The sequence below is a fragment of the Syngnathus floridae genome, chromosome 4 (assembly GCF_059516105.1).
Source record: "Syngnathus floridae isolate MCC-2025c chromosome 4, RoL_Sflo_1.0, whole genome shotgun sequence".
Lineage (NCBI taxonomy): Eukaryota > Metazoa > Chordata > Actinopteri > Syngnathiformes > Syngnathidae > Syngnathus > Syngnathus floridae.
The window spans coordinates 13,761,599-13,785,555 of NC_142416.1; the positions used below are offsets into that span (position 1 = coordinate 13,761,599).

Here is a 23,957-nt window from a genome sequence, read left to right on the forward strand (position 1 = left end):
AACTGTGTCCTCATGAGATCTTTGGAATAAAATAAAACAGACAAAAGCCACAATTAACAGTCCATGTTACAATCATTAGCGCATCATTAAGGACAACTTGGTGAAGATTGTTTATGTGTGATTTTGATGCCATCATTCCCTTATTAGTCTCTATTGGCAGGGTAGTGACAGAAAAGCATTCTGCAAACATGCTGACAAGCATGATATGTGCATCTCAATTGAGAAAGAGAAAAGAATAACCCTGCTTAACCAGATTTAAATATTTTGTAATGTGTTAAAATATGCCTTAATATGATGTGTGTGTGTGTGTGTGTGTGTGTGCGTCTTTGTGTGTGTTTCAAGTGTGCATCAACTGATGAGTCTTGCGAGGCCCCGGTGCACCTCTGCTTGCACCGGCCCATATTCCACCACCTCTCCATCCACCGTTATAATCCCTTTAGGAGAATACGGCTCCATCCTGAGCGCCCGCACCTTGGTGTGCACCAGATGAGCACAGCTGGAGGCTACATGTGCGCCCTTCTCCATGGCCAGGAAGAGTCTGAGCAGCGCGGCACGGGATATTCCAGCTTTGACGTAAAATAGATGAATGACGCCATCGTCCAAAGTGGCATCTGGTGCAGCCAGCAGGTCCTCAGCCAGGTGGGATTGGTACATGGCCAGTACCAGTACAAAGTCTTCTTCGGGTACCACCATCCAGCTCCCGGGGAGAGGCTCATCCAGCCGGGGGAGTACCGAATCCCACAATCCCGTCTGAGTGCTGCTGGAGCTCTGTGAATGCTCAAATCTCGCCTTGAGCGAGTTGTTGGAGTGACAGGAGTTGTGTAAAGAGTTCCACGCGGGAAAGTCTCTGGAGAGATGCAAGGGGGCACTGTGATGGTTGCTCAGTCTGGATCCCACCAGGTTGCGGTCTTCCGCCACAGGTAGGTAGGCCAACTTGCCCTTGTAGACGCGAAGAGAGGCCAACCTCACCAGGGTGCCCAGGGTGAAGCGAGCCGCCCCGACGTGGCGGTACTTCTCGCTCTCAACATCCACATCGGCCACAAAGCCCCATGCCAGTGAGAGGAAGGAGAAGAGACGGGTCCCGGAGAAGAGGTGAACTGAGACCAAATCCATGCGGGACACCACACCTTTACACAATAGGAAGCCGCAGCTGATCAGGAGCTCTTCACTGGACACCAATGAAGCACTGAGGGAAAAATCAAAATAAAGAATCAAAAAGATATCCACACATCTCGGAAAATCACTGAAACACATTTTGCCTCAATAAATTATAAATGTAAGGAGAAATGTTTTTCTAACCGATGCCAGCCTCCTAATTAGAAGTGCGTTAATATTTAAGTTCCCCAAATAAATGTGCAGACAAAGATGAAAACATGAAGGTTGCCCTTAATATTTGGGGAGGTTTGGAAATGATTCTAGGCTGCTGTTTGAATGTGATTTTTTTTATTTATTTTTTTATAAATCAATCATGAGTTATTTTTATTGTTTTGGGCCAAAATGGCTATAGGGACACAGCAGTTTGATAAACCCATGAAGGCAGATGGATGATATGTACGTGAGTGTGTGTGTGTGTGTGTGTGCATGTGTGTGTGTGTGTCAGCTTGGGTGGCTGTGATTTTCTTTACACCGTGCATATACATTTAACTAAATAAACACCCTGAGCTACTCTATGAGTGACATGACTATTTCCAAAAGGGCACTGTTACTTTTATGTTCAATCCAAAAAAAATAACCAAACGTGAGTCTCATTCAAACTCACAGTCCCTGGGGGCACATATTGTGCTCTTCGCCGTACAGCATAATACCAACTAACTTTGAGCTGGTGCTCATTTGAAGCTCAGCACGCAGCCTCAGCGAAGCTTCCCCTATTCATCAGGGAATAATCCAAAACGTACTGCCTGCCGCTGAGCAGCCTGCAGCAAGCAGACGGGGAGAGTGTGAGGTGTGTAAACAAAACAGACTCTGGACCCTTCCGCTATTGTTGTTGTCCCCGGAGCCCTGACATATGCGAAAGGGATTGACGGGCACAGGCCAAGGAATTTATGAGAAAGAAGGGAGCACTAGATAATGGAACTGGATGGTTCCCATAGAATTTTAATGAATTGATGGACAGCTACTGCTGTTGAGCGAGCCTTGATGAGGAGAGAGAAAACAGGAAAAACATGATTTCTATTGTTGGGACTATTACTGCAAATAAATGAATGCATGGCAATTTTCTGTCTTGATTTTGGCTGTACATACGTATATAATATTATTATTTTACAGGACATACATATAAAATAAAAACAACAAGGTCAAAATATAAAACACAATGTCATTATCACCACTTTCAAACTGCATAATGCTAATTCCTCTGGGACTGATCTTTTTCACTAATAATATAATGTTAACGTTCGGCCGTGGATGTGATGGACACATTATGGCGGATGGGCAGTTCAGCGTATATTGACCAGGTGTATCCTTAGCAGTCAATGTGAGTTTTGCAATTTGTGTGACCCACCCTGCGTAGTGATGTATGGATGCAGCCAAGGCGTTGCCTGAGCCGCCAGGGAGTATACCAAGCGGGGTGCGGATAGCCTCCTCCCAGTCTGATCTGTCCAGGAGACCGTTTATCACCTAATACACACACATGTAAAAAGAAAAAAAAGGTCACTAAGTATTTGATAATAAACAAATGTAAACTACAGTTTTATTTTATTTCATTGACACGCTTTTTCAATTTTCATTTTAGTTTTTTTTTTTTTAGGCTACTTTGTTACATCTATGCACCAAATTGCACATTTAATTCAGATATGATTTAAAACATCTTTGTTTTAACAACGTGTCCATATAGTAACTCATGACGTCCTCCATGTTGAACTTACTTTTAGCTTCGCAGCACATATTTTGTTACCTCAAACAGAAGACCGTCTCCTGACATGATGACAAGTGCGTCCCACTGGGACAGGTCAGTCTCCCTCACTAGCTCGCGGGCATGGTTCTGACGTTCTGTAAAAACACAAGTACAGCAAGTGATGTCTCCCCTTCTGCCCATTTGTGTAGCAAAAGTCCTTTTTATTTTTAGTGCTTATTAATGTCTACGTTTTGGCTGATACTGTCTCAGTAGGTCGAAATACAGTTAAATATAAATATAAAAAAGGTAAACTCCCACAATTCTGTTAGGATGCAGCATTTGCTTTCCTTGTTAAAACACAGTTTTTGCCAAAATATTTAGCTTAACATAATCTTAATAGAATTTATTTCACAAACTCTATAGTGAAGACTTGTTGAAAGAGTGCTACGGTTGACGTTTTGATTGACAAACAAGACTCAAGTTGAGGACAAATTAAATTGAAGACAACCATATGGTGAAACCCTTAATCGGCTTCTATTTACGACACCAGCGGTGGATGTAAAGTATTGCCATCCGGAAAGTTTCAGCGCTAATGTGCTGATTGTGCACCCTTCATTAGAGGCAGGCGGCACCAGATGAATGTGCACGCTGCAGCAGGGAGCTGTTTAATAGATGCAGTGCTCTACCACCTCAGGAACAGCAGGTGATGACTGTGTGTGTGTGAATACCACACCAACCGCTCTGATAGCTTAATCAGATGCCCAGGGACAACTGCTGCAAATATAATTGAATTTATATGAATTCAAATTCTCACTGTGTTGCTCTCATACAAGTCAGAACATGCAGAAGCACAGTACATACATAACTTTGGACAGGAACGCTAACTTAAGCAGTCAGTATATTGTGATAGATTACTACAGTAGGTACTCTGATGTTGCCATGCTAACCATAGAGATACAATTGTCCTAAGGACAAGAATCTACAGCAACTGCAAACTGGATTTAAAGGGTGCTGTCCTCTTCTTAATGCTGTCTGACAGATATCCTTGGGTACTTGTACAGTAACGGAGACCAAACATTGCCATGCCATCCTTACTGACACACTGCTGGGACTGACCAAGACATGCTTACTCACCCCTCCACCACACACACATGCCCGTTATGAGTTGTCTAATATGCGTCAGAACTAACCAAATCATTACTGGGGTAACATTCAGATTAAAACCAGAGATTAAAGTGGCTCGAAATATTGGACTTGAAAAGATTGTAAAATAATTTTCTTGTCCGTAATCATACACTTTAGGATTAAATCCTAAAGTCTTTCCTCATAAACCATTTCCTTCAGGATTAATGTGGCTAAAAGTGCAAGCCCCAAAAAATAATGTGTTATTTCCCCATTGTAATTAATACACAGTTTTGTTATTTTTCCTCACTGGTCAAATTAGTGTCATGCTAGTTCATCATAAATCTGTGCGCTACATAATCATCACTAGCCCGTATGGAGGCTTATGATGAATGAAAAAAAAAAAGCATCAAATCATGATGAAAGGGGATTTTGTGTGTATCATCTTTCTGTCTTTATCCATACAGTATGTGAATGCATGTGCGCGTGTACATCACACATGTTACATAACAGCTGAGTGCGCACGTGGGCCAAAGGCAGTTTACCCGCATTGTGACAGCATGAAAACATGAGGATTTCGTTCAGAGGAGCTGTTTTGGGGCAAGTTTTTTTTGTAGAGCTGTGAGGGACACCATAGAAATGATCATTGAGAGGTCAACGATAAAAGAAACGATTCAGTCAAGTCTGGCGGTGAGCTTGTTTACCAACTTGGAATGACATGAGTAAGCTTGTGATTCAATTCAAGTGACAAGAGACATCATATCATAATTTTGTAATTAAAAGAAATAAAGAAAACATTTCCAATGTTAAGGATAGTCTGACTTTTAATGTGGAGACTAAAATTGTGTCACTAGATATATTTGACAAGAGAAAATGAGTACTTTTTCTATCTTGCCTTCAAGGAATGCAAATCTTTATCTTATTTACAGTCCAAGTGTATTCATACCAAAAAGGATTTAATTCTTCAAACTGTTTCCTTATATACAGTCCAAGTGTACTCATTCCAAAAAATATTTAATTCTTCAAACTCTTTTATTGTTAATAAATTAAAACAACAAAAGAAATAAACATTTGTTTCCACACAGAACTTATTGGGTTATCGTTGTGTGTAAAATTAGGAGGGGAAAATTAATTGATTTCATTTTGGGGAAAAAAAAGGCTGTAACAAATGGAACAATGTTTTTTAATGATTTAGCAGAATCCAGGTTTTTTTCCCTCCAAGTTTATGTCATAGCAAGCACATATTAGTTTGAACACAGCAGGACCAAAGCGCTCCTCTGTCAAATTTAAATTTTCTTTGCGATGTGTTTCAGACTCACCGGTGATGACCACCGTGTGGAAGACGCCAGCCTCGTTGAGCATCCGCTGGACGTGGTTTTTGTAGAGTGTGAACGCCTGTCCTTTCCCACTCTGTGGATTCACCAGCAGCATCATCCGGCACGGATGCGACGGCTCATTAAGCAGTACCCCTGCAAGTATTCAAATAACGTACATATGTATGTCTAACTGACAATATAACACTCATTGACAAAAATAATGTGAAACATCATGAGATTAAAGTTTGACTCTGTGCTATGCACATGACCCTGAATGAACTCCAGGGATCCATTATCCATTCAATGTTTGTGTTTTACAAACACAGCAAAATAGCAACACCCAGGATTATTTATTGATGAAAATGTGAAGTTATTGTTAGTGACTTTAAGCGCAGGTATAAAAAGTGGAATTCAGTTCTTAATTCCTGTTTGTGTTGCTAAAACACATCTGAATAAGCAAATTATGACAAGGCTGACTTATTCCACCATGTATGCTGCCACACATGCAGTTAGAACAACTGAGAGAGCGTCAAAGAATGTTCTTGTGGAATTCGGAGCATGACAAGCGGTAATAGTGCCACTTTGGTGGCCTTGTGAATGAGGAGGCGTGACTGTTGGCGCCACCGGCCGTGACCCTGCTGCCTGTGTGCCCTTGTCGGCCACATTCAAATCCCCGTCCACTTCCTGTGTGCCACTCCTCCCTCCCCAAGACATTCCGGAGTGAATTATCTCCTTGCTTATGTCTACTCCCAGTTTCCTCCTCCGTCATTAACTGCAGTGCCACTGTGGCACGGGCCCAAACTGTGACACAAGTTGTATATTTATTTTCCCATCATGCGCAAGAGGACCAGATCAGAAGAGGACCAATGGATTTATGACAGAAGATAATGAGTCTGGTTTGTTTGGATAGGAATGGGTGGAGCCCTGATTGCTAATTATGTGTCGTTTTCCACCATCTCATTTTTTTTGTTTTTTATATACCTTAAATATCAACTTATATTGTCTACTGTGTCTAGAAATTACAGCAGTCCCCATTGTCAGAAAAGTTTGTGCACCAGCTTTCAGCGAGTTTTGCGTCTCCTCTGCTTTCTTCCGATCGAGAGCATGGGAACCGACACAAATCTTAATGGAGTAATCACTATATTGAGGTATCCGCCATAGTATTTCCTATGTCCTAATTGAAAGGGGAGGGGAAGCCCAAGAGCAGGAAAAGCGATCTTATAATAGCTATCTGGGCACACGCTGTCTGGGAATCTGAGAATAAACAAGATAGACTGCCCATATTCAGCAACGTTTCTTGAACTCAACATTGTCAAGGCATAACTTGGAATTAAAAAAAAAAAACTCTCATTTGTTTCTTTGTACCTACCAACAGGTTGAGATTTCCTATATCTGCCTGTTGCTCTTTGGTGACGAGGCCGCTTAAGCCCTGACAAACACCCATTAGGAGGGAATCCAGTTTCCACATTAAAGGGATTAACGGATTAACTTGAATTTAACTGGTGCGAATCTATCCCTTCTGTAATATGACATATAGATCCAATGTAAATCTGCTGAAAACTAAATAGTGCCGTTTTCCAGCCATCTGAAGCACAATCAGCCTTTCCAAAATCAAGTTTCTGTTGATCTTTTGCAATAATCACTGCAGAACATTTACACAATTTTAACTGTACACTTTTGCAAGTTGTGTGAAGGGGAAAGAAAACATTTTATTGGTCCCTGAAGGGGAAATTTTAATTTCTCTTCACATACAAATGGATCTGTTTCTCAACTATTTTTTTCTTGATAACATGAACAATATTCCATCAAAATCAACAAAATTTATAAAAACAATTTTATAAATGTTTTGAATATCCTTGCCAGAACATTTAATTTTTAATGAGCCTTTAAATATACAGGTTTATTGCAGACTGCACCAATGGCCTCGCCACAGCAACAAATAGATGTCCTTTTCCATTATGTTGCTCGTAAAATAAGTGGCGACTTTGAGGCACATTTTTGCTGAACGAGACCAAAAGGGTGTGGAGGGGGTGGATGAAGTGGAGGCGGCGGAGGAAGAGGAGGACGAGGAGGAGGAGGTGGTGCTGGTGGTTAGCTGGCTGCGGCTCTATTTTAAGAGAGGCTGAGAGTTGACGACATTGAGGTTTGTATCCCAATGCGATAGTGTCGTGTTTAGTTCTTAGGCGAGGCTTTGTTCCGAAGAGATGCATACGCCTCAGATGGAACTGACGCTTGGAAAGCGCGAAAGAGGCTACATTCAGTAGATTCTACTATTTCTTATTTACACACCCAAATTTAGGCACTTTATGTGTATCATCAATGTTTGTAAATGTACCAAATCTTTCTATGGTCTTTTTAGAGCAGTATGAATGGCCTCACACACATATGTGTGCAATCACTTATCGCAACCATCTATTATGTGGGTAAAGATATGAAAAGGCACTTGGGGAAGTGGCTATGATCTTGCGCTTTTTTTTTTTTCATTTTATTGTCTGCATCAGAAGGGTTTTGACTAACATGGTTAGTGGTGGTTCCTGTCCTGGTAGAACATCTCAGCAAGTATGTGCGCAACAGAGCACACAAAGCAGGAAGAGAATATATTGGTCGAAGTTAATAATTTAATAACAGCAGCCAGTGAGGTAGGCCTGGAATTTTTGCGTCTGTGGTTTCACACTTCAAAGGATATCCCGGTTGAGTTAGTACTCATTAGAAAACATTAGTCTGATAAAAGTTAAAAAAAATAGTGATCAGCTCGGTTAGACGGAGCTGCTACTGTATGTCCGCACCAAGTGATTCATATCAAGCCTGTGTGCCTTATGACGATGAATGATTATCTTGCTGATATTTCCACCTCAGGTGTGTTGGTAGAATGCTGACAGCAGAGTCTAAAAAGTAAACGAACAAAACTCCACACAACTGTGGCTACACTCTTGTATTCTCGTCTAATCGTTTTCCCAGCAAGAAAAATAAAAAGCCCTTAGCGATTGACACCTTAAGGCATCACAAAGATGTCAGTGTTAAAATCAATTCTCACAAGTATCCAGGCTCTCTCATCTAAATTCTGCAGAGAAGGTTAAAGCTGCGGTTTCAGAGGCCTAATGTGAATGAAGTGGGTGGAGTGCATTGCTCGACAACAAAGACTATTGGGTTTCTCAGGATACAAAACCTGTCAGATCACTACTGTGCCATGTCTTTTGAGTTTCTCACATTTCTCTCTCACATCTGCTATTTCCTCCTCTGACAATGACAAGATGTATTAAGTTGCAGTATGTTTTGTAAGAAAAAAAATACATCCCTGCAAACTGGCAGATGCTATCTGGGTCACGGTGTGCCTGTGATACTCCATGTTCTTTCAGGGAGCTTGTTTTAAATGTAAGATACTTTGGCTTATACTTGATCGCTTATCTATGGTAGTCTTGAGCATTCCGCATAGGAGTAATTGTGCTTGTTAATATTTCAGGAATTTAACAGCCCTATTGCCTCCATGTTCTTTTTATAGTCAAAATTAACTTTTAAGATGAGCAAACAAATACATAACAATACAAGCATTGAAAGAGACATTGAGATGTTGTAGAGGAAGAAGAAGCGGAGCAACGTAGGCTTCGCAATTGTGCTCAAAGCAACCTTTCCTTTAGGCCCGTTGCCATAGTTACAAAGGCCAGATTTTAAGGTTTGATTTGAAGGTCGCGTGAATTTGGACATCAGCGTGTGGTCGAGACGCACCGGAAGTTATGTCAAGTGGATGCCAAATTTGGCCTTAAAAAGACGCAGCCTATATTTGGCCACACCAAAACGATCCCACTTGCGCAGGAGTCTAGTTTTATTATTGCAGTATGGTGTTTTTTTTTTGGTGTTAAAATATATTTTCAAATATGTACCTATGGATAAATATGGATTTAAACCCAGTACCCGTCGACTGGGAGGCGAATGTGTTATGCACAATTAGTGCTGCCAAGTGTTACACCAATTAAAGACTAAATTAGTGCCAGTTATATGATGTCAGAATGTGACACTTACTAGTCATTAAATGATCCAGTAGCCTCAAGAATGCAAAACATGCCAACTATTTTAACTGCCCCGTGTTACTGACAACTGACGAGAAAATAAAAAAAGTTAAAAATTACTTTAACTTTAGATCTGTTAAGGCAATGGGTATGTTGAGGAAAGGTGAGCAAACAGAGCCTCTCTTACCATCTCGAAGGTGCTGCCATCGGTTCGAGCGCTCCCGGACGGCGCGAGCCCACTTCTCCGCTTCTTCGAGATTGGCACGCGGATCTTGGAGCGCGGCGAGACGGAAGCACTGCTCCACTCTTTGCCGCGAGAACCCGGAGCCCATCCAACGCCGCTTAAGCGGGTAAAAATAGGCCGCCAGATAGGCGGCCGGGTCTGCGTTGTCATCTTCCCGGTACGCCCGGCAGCCCACGCAGTCCTTCAGGCTGAAGACCACTCGGTTCCGGCCCGCAGGTACCGAGGTGAGCCGCTGGACGACAAGCTCCTTGTCAGTCAGGCTCACGACGCACCTGACTTTTCGGTTACCTGTGGCCGTGAATTCCCCGTACAGAGTGTTCATGTTGTGGCCATATTGTGCTCTCCTCAGGTCCATCCTGACCTGGAGGCGGGGGTCCGGGACACAGCGGCGGCCGCACGATCACATCGCAGCGAGACTCGGGAACACTTGGGGACATCTGACAGCTGCCACCGGTCGGACTATTGTCAGTACCAACTGAGTAAATATTACTACATCTGGTTGTATTTCACAATAAAAGTATTCTATCTGTCAATACTGAAATTTGAACACAAGGGTCACACTGCAGTGAACACAACTTTAACCTTTTTTTTCATATCAAATATAAAAATGTTTTATTGGTAAAAGACAACGGTGAACGACTTCAACAATAGTGGGAAGCTTTTATTTTTAAGAGATTGACAGACACATTTATAGGTATTTGGGGTGATTCTCGTCAACTTCACACGTAAACTTATCCATGCCTCACCCGCAACTTTAGCACAGAGTTGTGCGAAAAAGATGTGCTCTAGGTCCCTCTAGCGGTTGTTACATGCAAACGTGAAAGTACACGTGTTAGGCCAAACAATTCATCAACACTACGAATTATTTATTTATTTATTTATGTATGTATTTATTTATTTATTTATTTATTTATTTATTTATTTATTTGAGTTAATGTATTTAGAATTTACAGTTTTATCATTTAAATTTTAAATGATGGCAATTAACTTATATAATGAAACATATTTCTTAATATCAGTTCAATTTCAATATCAGCATCAATTTCAGCAAAGAGACTGCTGTCTTTTGCGCTATTATTTATTTTTGTAAATTCCTTTTTGGGGTGTGGGGGACTTGCTCGTCTGTGTCAAGTTACAGTTATTGAAGCGCAGTTACTTTATCACGCCAACAGATGGCAATGTTAGAAAGAACAATGACGGTGAGTTTAGAATACGTACGGCATTAAACTTTTTTTCTTTTCATTCAAAATTGCATGCAATGTCTTTAAACTATTCCGAAGAGACAGTAAATAGGGGAAATAATTTGTTTAAATTCCACTGATTGTTTGTATTGCATGTGGTATACGTTGTTCAATTATATTTTCGTCTATTAACTTCTCGTTTGGAAAAGAAGTAAACTGAAATATATATAGATTAGAGAGCCTGTACCTTAATACCGAATGTTTTCTATATTTGATACAACAAAGAGTGAAATTTTGTGTTGCTGCCAAACTTAAATGATTACATAGATGGCCAAGTATAAAATGAAGCTTTAAAAATTGAAGAATAAAGCTGTTCTCTCCGCTTTTTAATGTTGTGGATGTGTTTGCTGAATGAGCTGAAATCATGGACAGCTCCACTCACTCTCAAACACCACGCACTTTGAGTCAAAATGATCCAATTCTCACCTGTGACCCTTATGACAATGAATGTGATGGAGAATATACAATGTTCAATACTAATGTACTGTCATTTTGCAAAAACATTTCTTTTGTTTCTTTAACACAATGTGTTTTGCTTTTCGTACCGATGTGCGGAGGGGGGAAGGAAACACAATGTTTTGCACAATAATTCTGTTCTGCATATTTTCCGTGGTCAAATCAAAGTCATTCGTGTGTTGTGGTGGTGATGCTCCAGGCACTAGCCTATCATCCACTGAAAAGAAAAGAGGAGTGGAAAAAGAAGGAGGAGGTGTACAACGTATATGCAGATGGGAATTCATAGTCCCAGTAAACACCTGGGCCAGAGGGAAAATGAGATTCACAAGCTACTCGTGCGTCTCAAAATACATCAGTGCAAAAAGACTTCCAAGAGAACAGAACATAGGTAGACAGCACCTTGCTACCTTTGATGCTGCATTTCTCTTTAAAAGCCATTCATGAACACATTATGTCATTTGCAGCATCTCAAAATGCTCGTGGATGTGTCTTCAGAGCCAGATTATTATGTACACTATGGAATTCCCAACAAAAGAGCCTTTTCATTTCAAACTGCAGGGGAGATGCTGATTCCCTAAAAGCGATTGATTAAAAATTGCACAGCTGAGGAGCTGCCATGAATGGAGACATGTCGATTTTCCCTTCCACGCTTTTCCAGCTGGAAGTCTATTGTAGCCTTGAAGACTTTAAAGTGGGGGAAGAGGGCTGTCCTTGCATGTGGCGGAATGGAACACCACTACAAACGTTCATCGTTTGGAGGGGTTTGATTTAAGAAATTGCCACTAATTGCAGGCATTCCCAACAATGAATCTCCTGAACACAAGTTGACTGACACGAGCTTGATGATAGTTGAAGTGTCATTATCTACTGAAGGGGTCATGCAGCACAGATGTCAACTCAGAGCTAATTCAAAAATGCGCGTGCGAACACACACGCACACACACGCACACACACACAAACATACATACACACGCAGTAGCGGGTTACCAAGTGGGAGGTTGGGTTGTTTAGATCTCAATGTTGAGATCAAATTGGCATCCGACATGACACACTGGCCATCTGGGTCGCTTAGCATTGAAGGCTCGAAGAAAGATTTCGCCTGTCTGCCCGGCTCTCCTTCATTTGCCCCTTAATTCTGCTCTGTTTCTTTGCATGCCCGCCCCCATTGTTGCAGCGCTGACTTTATTATATAAGAGCAAGAAGTGGCGTAACCTCAACCCTCCACATATAACGGATGTATGGCAGACTTCCGAAATCCTGCCAAGAGCTTTAAATAAAGGGCCACAAGATGTAAGAGAGCTAAGAACATGGCAGCATAAGTGATTCTGAAATGAAAATCTTGTCAAGAGCTCTTAAAAAACGTAGACATGTCCTGATGCTTCACCTCAAGTTCACATCCGAGACGACGCGAAAGCCTTAAACCCAATTGAATGTCTTTGGAAAGACTGAAATAGATCATCTATCGATGTTCCTTTCCTAACTTGAAATAGTTTGACAGATTTTTGCAGGAGGGAACCTTCAAATTGAGGTTTGAAAAACTTGACGCGGTATTCTCAAATAACATGAGTCTGTGTTAGCTACAAATATGCTTCTAGTGAAAAAATATTTCAAGATTCTGACATGATGATCAACATTGGGGACAGTTTCAGTTGAGAAACTATTAAAAAAAAGTGCAGAACAAGTGTTGTTTGTTGTTGTCATCCTAAAACCAAAATGTGTTGATATTACTCAATATTTTTTCATAAGCGGTTGCATAAAATAATATCTTCTGGGTCCCGATATTTGTTAAATAGATCCACTTAAAAAATCTGTCCGGATCTAGATGATTTTGTTTCGTGCATCAAATTGACATATTAAATTTACGCAAATTCACAGAAGTTTTTTCAGTGAATCATTTGGAAGACGGTGTTACAAGAGCATTACGTGTTCAACTTTGTCCTTACCTTTTGCACAGGCACTCAGTCCAAATGTTCTGAGTTGATTTCACATCCACCCTTACTTTTCCATTCCCTCACTAAAAGTCTTTTTTTTTTTTTTTTTTTTTTGTCTTTCCCCGCTTGCCATCTGTGAAGATGTTTAAGCCCCCTCCAACTTTGCTTCTTACAGCTTCGTGCCGGCCTTTTTTTGTCCTCGCTCCGACACAACACTCAACAGGAACCATGCTGCCTGCATGAATAATAGGTGCAATTAATACAATTACAAACTGTTGGCGATGGAGGGAAGCTGGGAGTTGTAATTTGTATGCCCTTTAAACCCATTTACTTTGTCCATTGTAAATTTCAATAACACTTTCTTGAGAATCTATTCATAAACAATCAGTTGAGCCACAAAATGTCACAGTGAATGCCGAATTTAATTTGTAATACTTTTATAAATAAGAACGGCATGTTTTGTCCCGTCACTGTGGTAGTACAGTGAAACCCACTAATGGCTTGCTTTCTTTCTTTCTTTCTTTCTTTCTTTCTTTCTTTCTTTCTTTCTTTCTTTCTTTCTTTCTTTCTTTCTTTCAATTCCACTATTTTGCATTCTCCAAGCAGTTAGAGAGTCATTAAAACTGACATGAAGCCAAGAGGAGTAGACAGGAGGAAAACCCTTGTGTCGCCTCTGTAAAACTCTTTGGGGTTATCCCTCATTGTTCCATATTACATTGGTTTATTGGGTCATTCTGATAGCAAGGTTGATGAAGTATAAAATGGAGGAATCAAACAGTGGCAGCTGTATTAGCGTGCCAGCATTGATATGTGCCATAAACAAGCAATGCGCACTCTTGCATAAGTCTATTAAATTGAGTTATTATAACACTTGAAATGCACCGCTGGCTTGAAAGATCACGGAATGCTGAAGCCAGTGGGCGCTGGACAGAAATCAGACTTGTCAAATGTTATTGTAGACTAAAGGCAGGCTACACTCTATAACAATCAGCATACAATTGTTCATGCACAGATTTTATACAATTCCTACAATACAATACAACTTTATTTATATTATGCATTTTATAACAGCTGCAGATGTAACAAAGCGCTTCACATATAGCAATGGTGCAACCACAAAGACAGTAAAAAACAGTCAATTGAAACACAAAATAATATAAAGATGGAAAACAGTCGAAAGTCAGTCGAAAGCCAAAGAATTTGCGAAACAAAAATCACATCACAGGATTGGCAGCTCTTAGTGTATTTGGCGCATGTTACTGAGACATCATCCTCGTGTCAGTTTTAAATTCAAACAGAAGCAACGGAGTTTGCCATCATGCTAAAACTGTAATGTGCAGTATGTGAATAAATATCTTCTCAAAATCAATCAATTGAATCGGTTATTTATGAAAATAACAACCAGGCTTGTGTGTTCTCCATTCTCTCATTACCACCATGACAGTGTCAACCCAGAGTCGCAGCTCTCATGATTCTAGGTGTGACCTATACGAGCATAGATGCCGCTGCTCATTTCCTGAAGTAGGCCTGAGAGAGGCGAGCAAACATTTCAAGTCTTTGGAAGGCACACCTTGCTATTCTCATCTCCTCTCCAAACACACTACAGCCACCTTGGCAAAGTGTACCCTTGTAACCAGGGGACTGCGTGTAGGCGGTCACATGTGGATGTCCCTTGCAAGACTATTTTTGCTGCTCCAAACCAGCGGCCGTAAATGGCGTCTCATCAGACACTTGGTTGCACTGCAGGAGGCCGCCGCTTGCTTCAGCAGGGTGGATGCTCATTAGGATGAAGAAACACTCTCATCAAATGTATAATAAGTATAAAACCATCCACAGGCCAAAAGTAGATACCAAAAAAAATGTACTGCCCACTGCTTTCTATTCCAAACGCTTTCTTAAGGAAAAACAAACACAGAGGATTTTATGCACAGAATGTTTCTCAAGTAAATGCAGCAATAACATTGTAGGGATGCCAGACATAAAAATATTTTGAGCCGCAAAAAGACAATCCTGGGGATTGCTTTCTAAAACCAGGGGAGTTAAAAACATCTCCTCATCTTGATTTATTTTCAGAATTTTCCTTAAACAAGCATTGTCATGTGGTTATCACATCTGCTGCGATACGGTGTTTAAATCTCTGTGGTGTGGAGTTTGATGTTCTCCCTTTTCTTGTATGCATGTTAGTTTAAGGAAAACTCTGACTATTCCAAAAGTGTGTGTGAATAAAAGTGGTTGTTTATCAATCGGTCCCTTGAGATGGGAATTTGAATTAAAACAATCCCAAATACATTTGGTTGTGTCCTACCATGCATTTAGAGAATGTCTCAAGACACCATGTTGTGTGACGGTTGATTTTAGAGGTCCTCACAACCGAGATTGCGAATCGCTGTTGCACGGAGCAGTTATTGCAGCGGAGGGCAGTCTCGATTACTTATCGAGTTCAATTTTCTCCAGTGTTGATAGAAAATAGATGGATGGATGTACTCCATCTCTGCGTTGTGCAGACACAATATGTAACAATTTTCATCACTCAATGACTTGCTTTTTCTCCAACTTGCATATTTCCATATACCTTGAAAGCTTCTTGTGTAACCTTTTGAAGTTTTCACTTTCACGGCATCAAAGCCATTGTGAGGTTCTCTATGGACTTCTGTCTGACGATAATCATACAAGACTCATTGTATTTTTAATAAAAGTGAGCTACTAGGCTTTATTTAATAAGCACTTCCTCTTCATTCTCTTCCTTTCATGTAAACGGATTTGGCGCACACCCATGTCTTGCATGGACTACACTGAATTTAAACGGAATGAGGGAAGCCGCTTTGATGGCTGTGTTCACTCCCACAATGGCGCAAACTTCAATTTCTAACGACACATATCTATAAAAATACCAAAAGAAAGAAAAGTCCACCCTTGCGAACTTAGACTGCACTTTGCACTAGACTTGCACTACGAACAAAAATAAGGCCCTTAGTCTCTTTGACTTCATGTTGCTCTCCATCTATCAAGAAGAGAATGTGTTGCTCCTTCTCAAGTTGCTAAGCAACACTTCAGTCAATGCCCAGCTAGAGAAAAATCACCTGTATCGGGCTTGATAAAAAAAAGTACACAAAGGTCACGGACATTGACACCAAAAAAAAAAAAAAAATCTGGCACTATGAAGGAGAGAAGAAGAGGCCAACACAAGTTGAGTTAGAGACCTCAGATTTAGTGATATTTTTTTCCAATTTCAATGACAATTGAAAAAAATCTAAATATTACTTATCAAGTAATTTCGACACATCCAATTGGCAATAATGATTAATGACAGGAAATATTAGTCTGGGTCACAATGTTGAATCAATGACAAAATACTTAGCCTTCCTCCTCAGTCGACAGCTCTGACTATCTTTAGTTTCTCGAGACAATAAAATCATTGATGTCACTTTGATGCCTTCCAGTCCTCACGAGGAGTCTTCAAGTCTGGTGGCAAGAATGCAAAATAAATCTGCAACACAAGCGTTAGATACAAGCCAAAGGACGCCCTATCACCTCGTGTCGCCTTCTCCGAGACCATTAGGCATTGTGCGTCTCTCCCATCATTAGATTAACTCCTGTGCTCTGCGAGTGTTCGCAGGAAGACCATACTCATTACCTTCACCGGACCAAATGCACAACAAAAGTCCTGCTTTCACCTTGTAATTTGAGTCCAACAGGCTCATCAGCGTGGGAAGCGACAGCGAGACTTGGACCTGCAGATATTCATGTTTCAAATCACCTTGATTACACAGTGCATGATGATTAGAGTGCATGCTTGGCAGAGGCGATGTTCCTCGGGAAACATTAGCCACATTAGCTCCCTCAGCTTTGAGCAGTATTGCACTGGGACTTGGCACACAATGGTGCAGAGGCATTTGCCATAATAGAGTTTTTAATAGAGTAGATGCCTAACACTCCTTTTACAGATCACTGAGGTGCATTCTGTCTTTTGCTGCCTTTTTGTTCCAGGGGAATGAGAAATGAGTGCACGCTGGAATACCAGGGAGAGCGAGCAGGAAAACAACCAAAATATTTCAGAAAATGACTCTACTTACAAAAGATGAAAGAGCGCATTTGCTGAAAAGATTCTGTACGTTGGAACATAACCATTGTGATTCAGCAGGATGCAACTGAATGTAGTGTTGCACTTGACATTAATTAAAGAAAATGGCAAATTAATGTTGATGTCAGTTGGAGGTTGCTGCCGTGCTACTTCATTTATTTCATGCCTGACAGTTATCACCCAAAGTTTGCAGTTATACACCTGTTTGGTGGTCACACGGTATTAAAGAACGTTAAAGGTTAATGAAAGCAATTCTCAATTCAGCCTTCTCCAAGTGGCCGCCCGTGATGAAGACTGGACATGCCATTTGTCTTGGCTGTTGCTGTCATATTATCTGGACTGTTTCCACAATCACGGTGAGGATATTTCTGCAGTGAAGCGTTCTGGAATATGGAGAATAGATGTTAGTGTAACATCACTTCCCATAGTTACGGTTTAGATTGCAATATGAAGATTTCAAGAGGAATTGTGTCATCTGCATAGTAGGAGCAAAGTAGTAACACTAAGCACCAGAATTCTTATTTTACATGGTTCTATTTACAAAGACCAAAGAAGAGATTTGTTTTAACGCTGACTGATAACATGTGTGTTCTTCAACAAAGAATAGAATGTTTTTAAGCAATTTGAGTGAGCTCACCAGTTTTCTCTCCATGGACCTGATGACAGCTTGCATGTCCAATACCCACAACTTCAAGCAGAAGAGGGCAAAGGGTAGGTTGGGAGAAATGAACAATTTTCATTATTTTTTTCTTTTTCCTTTTTCTTTATCTTTTATTTTTTCAAACACTATGTAATTAATTCCAATTAAGTCGGAATGTTGTGTAAAATGTATATCAAAACAGAATACAATGATTTTCAAATCCTTTTCAATTCATTTGAATACATAAAGACATGAAATTTAACATTCGAACATTCGAGCTCACGTTTCCTAGTTAATCCAAGCCTTCAAAGTTTTCATATTGATTAGCTGAGAAAGAATTCTCAACAAGATCAAAGGCATGGCCTTGTACTATATATTTTCAGTGCTAATTCAATGAATTTTATCAGGCACAAGTGCCTCTTTGCTGCGCTACTTATTCATTACTATCTTGTTTAACAACCTGCGCAGTGCTTGCTTATCTTCGGCTCTTCATTTATTTCCCTATGGATGCTTTGGGAGCAGCATTGTCTTATTAAATTAGAAATTAATTAAAAATGATTGACATCATTATTATATATTGTCAGTTTCTGTGTTCAGCAGACTTTCTGATGGTATCAACCTTTTGAAGATAGGATAAAGATGAGCAAAAAACAAAGTACTAAAATTGGCACGGACACTTTTTGAATACTGCATGTGTGTAACTGTGACAATATCAAAGTTTTGGACTGTTTAGTAAACCATCCATTTCATTACCGCTTATCCTGTTCAGAGTCATGGGTTCCTGGAGCCAGTCCAACAAAAGTGAAAGGCAGACCGTACCCTAAACTAGTCATGTAGTCAGTCACACGTATAGGGACGGAAAATTATTCACACCTTCACTGAGTGGGAATTTAAGTTAGGCGTACTACGACACCACCAGTGCCTTCTATTTAATGAATAAAATGCCCAATTAAACCTGTCAATCAAGTACTGGAGTGGGTAGTTATTTTACAAAGCATCTAAAATGTGGAGAGTTAATAACTTCCACATTGCTGGAGGCGTCTCTTAAATAAGTTTGTTAAAGGAGATAATTAATTGTGTAGTTTCAAGATTGTGCTTTTTTAAATCAAATGACTATATTTATCATAGTGCAGCCTACAGATATGTAAAATCTAACATGGAAATAACTGCCACTTTCTTCTTCTGGATGTATATAAGTGTCAATGGTTTACATCGTCAAAGTGTAAGTGATACAAGATGTGTTGCCAGCACAAAGAAAACTCGATACACAACAGTATTATTAATAAAATACCTGCGGGTCTCTTACACGGAATACAGAGCAGAATATTGTGTTTACATTTGTGGTTCGGCCACTGTTTTAAAAAATAAACAATGAATTTTAAGATGTGACATTTAGTCCTGATGGTCTTACTCTGGGGTCCTGTCTCTTCTCGATGCTCCACTCTCGTACATCTCTCCAGTGTTGAGGTAAACATACATCAGCGGACCGGCTGCCCACCTTTTTTGCCATGAGGCAAATACACGGCGTTCTTGGTCACTGAGCTGCTCACAGACTGTTACTTGATTCTAGAAATGGATCCGTCCATGTAGCTTCCTGGTGTAAGCTTACACCACCATCAGTCCAACCAAAATGAATGAAAAACAAGGCCTGATGACCTCTCCATACTAAAAATGGCAATACTTTGTTGTAATAATTGTAAAGCAAGATCGCTCTCTGCAGCGTATATTCCAAGGTTCACCCTTGCAGGTTTGTGGTTGGTATAGATAACAATCCAGACTAAACTCAGTGGGGCGGCAATAGCTCATCTGAGGACTTGGGTTTTGCAGCCGGAGGGGCACAGATAAGAGCAGTGATGTGAAAAAAAATGTCAAATTGTCAACTAGTTGTTGGAGAGGAGCAAGTTTGCTTGATGGCTGCTGACGATTTGCCCTTAAGCAGGTCACCGCCAATCCCCGCCTCCCAGCTGGAATCAATCTGTATCTGTATGTGTCTGAGTTCTCCGTGTGGTCTCCAATACAAGATACACATTTGACCCTTGCATATTCAACTCATTCACATTTTAGCATTGGCAAATTCAGCCATTGAGAAGATTTTGTTTTTTGGAAACTATCTCGATTATTGACAGAAACTCCCTTTTATTTAAGTTTTTGAACTGATCCCCTGCTTACTTGCAGACAACCCCTCGCCCCAGAGTCCAAGTTGAAGTTCACATATACTTTTTACCATTAAATTAAATCTAAAAAAAAAATAAAGATGACAATTCTCCACAAATGTTATAAATAAAAGTTTATATAAAAGATGGGAAAAGGGAATCTTGCTGTTTTGCTATATCTACCAGAAAGATTCTTTATTCATTGGCATGGCTTTATTAATTGAAACGCTAAAGCATTTTATGGTTTACCTGTACTGCCTCACATCTGAGCCTTGCTGATATGCGTATCAGTTGTTGCTTTCTCTCTGGGGTCTTTTGGAACGCTATGAGGAGAAACACAAGCTGGTGAGGGAAAAGGTCAGCCGGTCAGGGTATAATTGTGAATTACTTTGCATTTTATTTTTTTCGGACATAATAGGGTTGGGAGGGGATGAAAGTGATTGCAATTCTGAAGAAGTACCAGCAGAGGTGTGAGCTTGCATTTGTTTGTGACATCCCATAAAAAAAAATGTTGTGATGGGCTGAATATCAATACGGTGCCGCCAACATTTAGGATTGAGAAACAGTGATATTTTTTTGCAAATAGCTCATCATTTACACGGTAGGGTTTTGTTATTATGACTTCCTATACAGTGAAAAGATGTGCAAATGCAACATATTTACATAATAACTCATACTCGTGAATATAATAGTGTGGAATAATGCAAACCTAACACCTGTCTGGATGCAAAGGGTTTGTTTTGGCAGTAATCTAAATCCATTTCCTCAAAAGGGCATCCTAACTGAGTGTCAGCCTTTTTCAACCTGCCAGTGCCGCCACTGCACAATAACATAATGATCTTGGCATTTCAATTGCGTATTTGTCATATTTGGCTGTCACAGCCTGCCATAAAGCTTTGGATTCCCTTGAGTGACAAATTATGAAGTTGCCTATGTTTATGTCTGCAAATGTCCTCACCCCTACTTAAGAAGATATGTTCTCATATAGGCACATTTGTTTCTTCATTGGTTTCCCGACTGAAGTTCCAACTGATATATCAATCTGGATATTTGATAAGGATCCATTCTTGCTTGCTTGTCAGGAATTTTAAGTCCGAACATCCCAGTCATCATATTCAGATGCATAGCAAAATTACTTTTATGATAGCTCAGCAGATCAAATATACATGATATGAAAAGCTCTTCCCATTTAAAAATAATGTGATTTGTGCTACTTGGGAAATATATTCTCCACAGAAAATTTGGCTCCAATTCCAAATCGAAAGACCTCCAAGGCTTGTGAGACCAAAGGTTGCCCTGTAATTAAAATAAAATGTATCACCTTGGCGTCAGAAGAAACTCAGCAATCAATTTTTACTTCCTTATCAGTAATTATGATTCAAGTCTGTATCCTTTTTTATCATCATTGATTTCTGTGGCAACAAATGTCAATGTGGTCAGAGTTCTTTGAGAATTAATGTTGCTTTATTGATCCTTAGACGTTTACTGCGCTAATGAGCTCAAGAACCCTGGATAGATCTAGACTTCGAGATGGTGATGTGGAATTGACTCGTGGACTGGACACTATGTCAAACTCCACCTTGAGAAGCTGACGTCTAACTATAGTACCTCCCCTAATGTCACGTGACAGATCCATATCTGTCAGGTTGAAAAGGACCTCACATTTATCTATTTGATTCCATTAATTTTAATGATGTCTGATCTTAATGTACAAGAAGCCTCAGGGCAAGCATCAGCATTATTGGTACAAAGCTCACTGTTGGGCATTTAAAAATTAAATGGGACAGTGTGGGTGGAACTTTGTAACAGATATGGTTCCTAATAAACGAACATAGTCATGCCAAAATAATAAGCAAATAACAACTGCCTGTTGTTGGTGACTTAAAGGTAAACATTTTACAATCCAAATTCTCAATGCGAGTGGTTAGCGTGTCTGCCTCACAGTCGAGGAGTTCTGGGTGCAAATCCAGGTTCCAGCCTTCTCTTGTGGGGTTTACATTTTTTTCCCGTGCTTGCCGGTTGCTTCCTCATACATTCCCAAAACATATGTTAGGTTTATTGAAGACTCAACAATTCTATAGGTGTGAATGTATTCTAAGTGTAAAAGGCTGTTTGTCGTTGCGGTATGTGCAATGTGATTCACCAATCCAGGTTGTATCCCATCTATTTTTGGGTCACTCATTTTATAGCATAAACACTTCAAATGATTTAAACAGAAATAAGTACAAATTGGCCTTTTCTCTGAATGTTTTCAATTACTTCTTGTAATACTGTATGTATAAGTTTCATAAATGTATTTTTGTTACAATATTTTTATTTATGAGAATGGGCATTGTCTATCCCGGTCTCCCTATTTTCGTCTATCCATCAGCCCTTCTGCTGCTCAAATTCACGGGACTCCAGAGCCTACCCTAGCTGACTGTTGTCATTGTTGATTTGGTTTTGATTGGATTTTGTTGTGTCATATTTTCCCCGAGCCACTTTTTACATGTCGGTTCTCGTCTGTCTCATTCGTTTTTTGTCTCCACCTGTTCTTGTCATCCCAGTCCCTTGTGTCTTCAACTCAGCTCCCTCAGTTACTTGTGTCTTGTGCAGGTGTTCATCATTTTCTCAGTTTGCTTGTATTAGTGCCGCAGTTGAGGAAGATTGGAAGAGTCAGGATTATCTCACTCTGAGAGATTTTATTAAATATTTATTTATTTATTTATTTATTTATTTATTTATTTATTTATTTTCTTATCTATTTGTTTGTTGAACAAATTTTGGGAGTCACCATCAATAGTCGCTATTGTGCTGTGAAATAGCCGCCGTGGCTTAGTACAAAAGTACAATTCTCCAGTAAAGTGGGTTAACGTGAAAGGGAAGAGAAAGGACTCACGTTTTCACTCGGTTGATGAAATGCTGACGCAGTACGAGAGCCAAACTTGAGAGAACCATGATAGTGGTGCACATGATGCCGACAGCCCACCGCAGTCTGGCCAATGAGTGACAGAAGATGAAGCATCCGTAGCAAAGGCAACCTTACACAACATGCACGAATGAAATCCAGGTGTTGGTTCTGTCTCTAACCGACCCTGCCCGTCTGTCTGGATCAGCAATGGTGTGGGATTAGTCAATCCCAGATTAGACAAGGTGACAACAACCTTCATTCAGTTACGGTACACAGTTAATCTGTCGGATAAGTGTTTCATTTCACCTAAACCCAGTATGGACACACTCAGCTGAAAATGAAACACCATGTCTCATTGTGTTCAATTTATATGTGGTCAGTGAGCAAGACATGGATTTTGAAAATCCTGAGATGACATTCCTCTCAACGACGTGTGTGACTCTGCCGTCACCACTCATGTCATTAAACCTCTGGCGCGTGGACAGCGCACAGATGGAAGTTCACACAAGTGGTTGTTGGGAATGTCAAGTTGCAGCGATGTGGCTGTGCATCTAATCTTCCGCTCTGAGATATATACGCTCACGTGCACCTAATTGGTCATTTCGGCAGGCTGCCTCTGCAGTGTTGACGGCGAGAGTGGCATGGAATATTGCCATTGCTTACAAATCAGGAGGGTTGTGCTCTCTGACACTTCCAAAATGCTCACAGCAATGTTAGTATTCTGGTGTGGAGTTTTTGAAATGCAGTTCATATAAATCAATACTCACACCACTGGTCACTTTTTATTGTGACCAAGCATCATTTGCACAGCTGTCATTGTCCAGCACTTCCGCACAAATGAGATTGTTACATGGCTTCAATCAATGTGATTATAGCGTCGACCTTCAGCTTTCATTCAGGTGGTTGTATATGACGACATCTGTCATTTTGAAACAACCACATGCAAATGTAAGGATTGGTGTATGTTGCACATGCAATGCACAAACAGTATTGCATGCAAAACCCCAAAACCACACCAAAAATTCCATGCACCTTATCAAAGCTAA

General features: G+C 40.3%; 1 protein-coding gene and 1 long non-coding RNA gene across 2 annotated transcripts; both read right to left on the reverse strand.

Moving 5' to 3' along the window:
* Nucleotides 1-48: 48 nt before the first annotated feature.
* LOC148399285 (sphingosine kinase 1-like) lies at nt 49-9,982 on the reverse strand. Its single transcript, XM_088373692.1, has 5 exons — nt 9,463-9,982; nt 5,275-5,424; nt 2,894-2,988; nt 2,501-2,616; nt 49-1,186 (listed from the first exon to the last, which is right to left on the reverse strand). The coding sequence occupies exons 1-5, from the start codon at nt 9,872-9,874 to the stop codon at nt 349-351; spliced, it is 1,611 nt and encodes a 536-aa protein (XP_088229818.1). The 5' UTR covers nt 9,875-9,982; the 3' UTR covers nt 49-348.
* A 7,057-nt stretch (nt 9,983-17,039) lies between these two features.
* LOC148399286 (uncharacterized) lies at nt 17,040-20,212 on the reverse strand. Its single transcript, XR_015858203.1, has 3 exons — nt 19,280-20,212; nt 17,866-17,916; nt 17,040-17,611 (listed from the first exon to the last, which is right to left on the reverse strand). It is a non-coding gene; the product is annotated as an uncharacterized LOC148399286 (long non-coding RNA).
* Nucleotides 20,213-23,957: the final 3,745 nt, after the last annotated feature.

Excerpts from the sequence above, each read along its gene's own strand:
- LOC148399285 (XM_088373692.1), bottom strand. The coding sequence starts at position 9,874 with ATGGACCTGAGGAGAGCACAATATGGCCACAACATGAACACTCTGTAC. Across the intron at positions 2,989-5,274 it reads CCACACGGTGGTCATCACCG|AACGTCAGAACCATGCCCGC; the intron begins GTGAGTCTGAAA and ends GTGTTTTTACAG. Across the intron at positions 1,187-2,500 it reads TCCATACATCACTACGCAGG|TGCTTCATTGGTGTCCAGTG; the intron begins GTGGGTCACACA and ends TTTTTCCCTCAG.